Source organism: Amphimedon queenslandica, unplaced genomic scaffold, assembly GCF_000090795.2.
Source record: "Amphimedon queenslandica unplaced genomic scaffold, v1.1 AMPQUscaffold_12964, whole genome shotgun sequence".
In the NCBI taxonomy this organism is placed as follows: Eukaryota; Metazoa; Porifera; class Demospongiae; order Haplosclerida; family Niphatidae; genus Amphimedon; species Amphimedon queenslandica.
This window is the reverse complement of record NW_003546800.1, coordinates 23,121-24,574: the sequence shown is the minus strand read 5'-3', so window position 1 is coordinate 24,574 and position 1,454 is coordinate 23,121. Positions and strand designations below refer to the sequence as shown.

At 30.9% G+C, this 1,454-nt stretch overlaps 1 protein-coding gene across 1 annotated transcript in view; it reads right to left on the bottom strand.

Annotated features, from left to right (window-relative positions):
- Positions 1-1,454, bottom strand: part of LOC109586031 (probable DNA double-strand break repair Rad50 ATPase) — a 7,675-nt gene that overhangs the window by 4,519 nt on the left and 1,702 nt on the right. The window contains exons 9-10 of the mRNA XM_020002198.1: positions 860-904; positions 56-233 (exon numbers count right to left, since the gene is read on the bottom strand). Coding sequence (XP_019857757.1) covers positions 56-233; positions 860-904 — 223 coding nt within the window. The remainder of the gene's footprint in view (positions 1-55; positions 234-859; positions 905-1,454) is intronic.

Genomic DNA, 1,454 nt, shown 5'->3' with positions numbered 1-1,454 from the left:
TGACAATAATTCCACACTAACTATACAGTAATTACTACATGTACAGTATATGTACTTGAAGTGTCCTCCTACAAGAGCTAGTACTGATACAGTCTCTGATGCTGATAGACTATCCTCTGGTACACTAATCCTCAGTCCATACTCCTCCCAGTTCATCAGTTGAGGTTTGTCTCCTTGAACTAAGAACAACTTCTTCCCTGCTATTTGGGACTCACTCAGACCTTCCAAATTATCTATAGAAAAGTATAACACGTGAAATTATGTATTGTTAAAATGTGTATGTAATTAGGGACAAAGATGAGACAATGAACCATAATTCATGTAAAGCTACAGTGAATGACAATGTACAGTACATGAAGCAACTTGAAAAATTCATAAAAAATCAATTTTTCTTGGAATCAGCTCAAACTTTCTTCCTTTTCAATTTTCACAAAATTTGGCTCGAGACTATGTACTATAGTACAGGGACTTTCGTCCAATTTTGTAGCAATTTCAAAAATTTGTAAAAAATTTAATTTTAATCAGAATTAGCTCAAACTTTCTACACAACACAAGTACATAAACAGGCATCAGGGAAAATTATAAAAATGGAAATTTTTTTACTTTTCATTCGAACAAAATTGGCCCGAGATGCTGTACTATAGTACAGGGACTTTCGTCCAATTTTAGAGTAACTTCAAAAATTTGTAAAAGAATTTAAATTTGATCAAAATTGGTTCAAACGTTCTACACAACATATGATGAACAAGTACATGTATATGCATTTAAAAATTATAAAAATGAAAAAATTTCTACTTTTTCATTTTTTGCAAAGTTGACCTGAGACTACATGTACGTTACTAATAGTACAGGGACTAACCTTGTGATGGTACAAGATAGTTGAACTGAATTTCTTTGTTAAGAGCTAAAGTATAAAAGTAAAAATGAAATAAATAAATAATGATATACTTGTTTGTGTTGTTTGTATTTCTTTGTTTTCAGTTTCAGTTTGAGTCTCAAATTCATCATTTGAATCTTTTACTAAAAATAATGATAATTAATAAACATGTACACAAGTCTAATTATGATGTACATGTACATGTATAGCCACTATAGGGTTTGGTGGATTATGTTCTAAAATTGCTCTATTATCCTATGCTATAATTCTCAGGAAACAGCTCTATAATGCTCTACCAATCAGCCACCATGCTTCCAATTATGCCCATGAATTTCATAATAACAACTTAGCCCCACCAAAAAATGTGAGCCAGTGATTCAATTATGAAGTTCTTGAAAGTATTGTGAGCAATAGTAGCTGTTTAAACATTAAAACAGTTAATTTATTGAGTGCAAGTGCCTGTTTATTGCATTTCTTAACGTATTTTTTTTCAAAATTTTCTTTCATAGATCTATTATGCTTACATTATGCTTATGCTTTTGGGCCCTATTATGCTCAAAATTATGTTGGCATAATC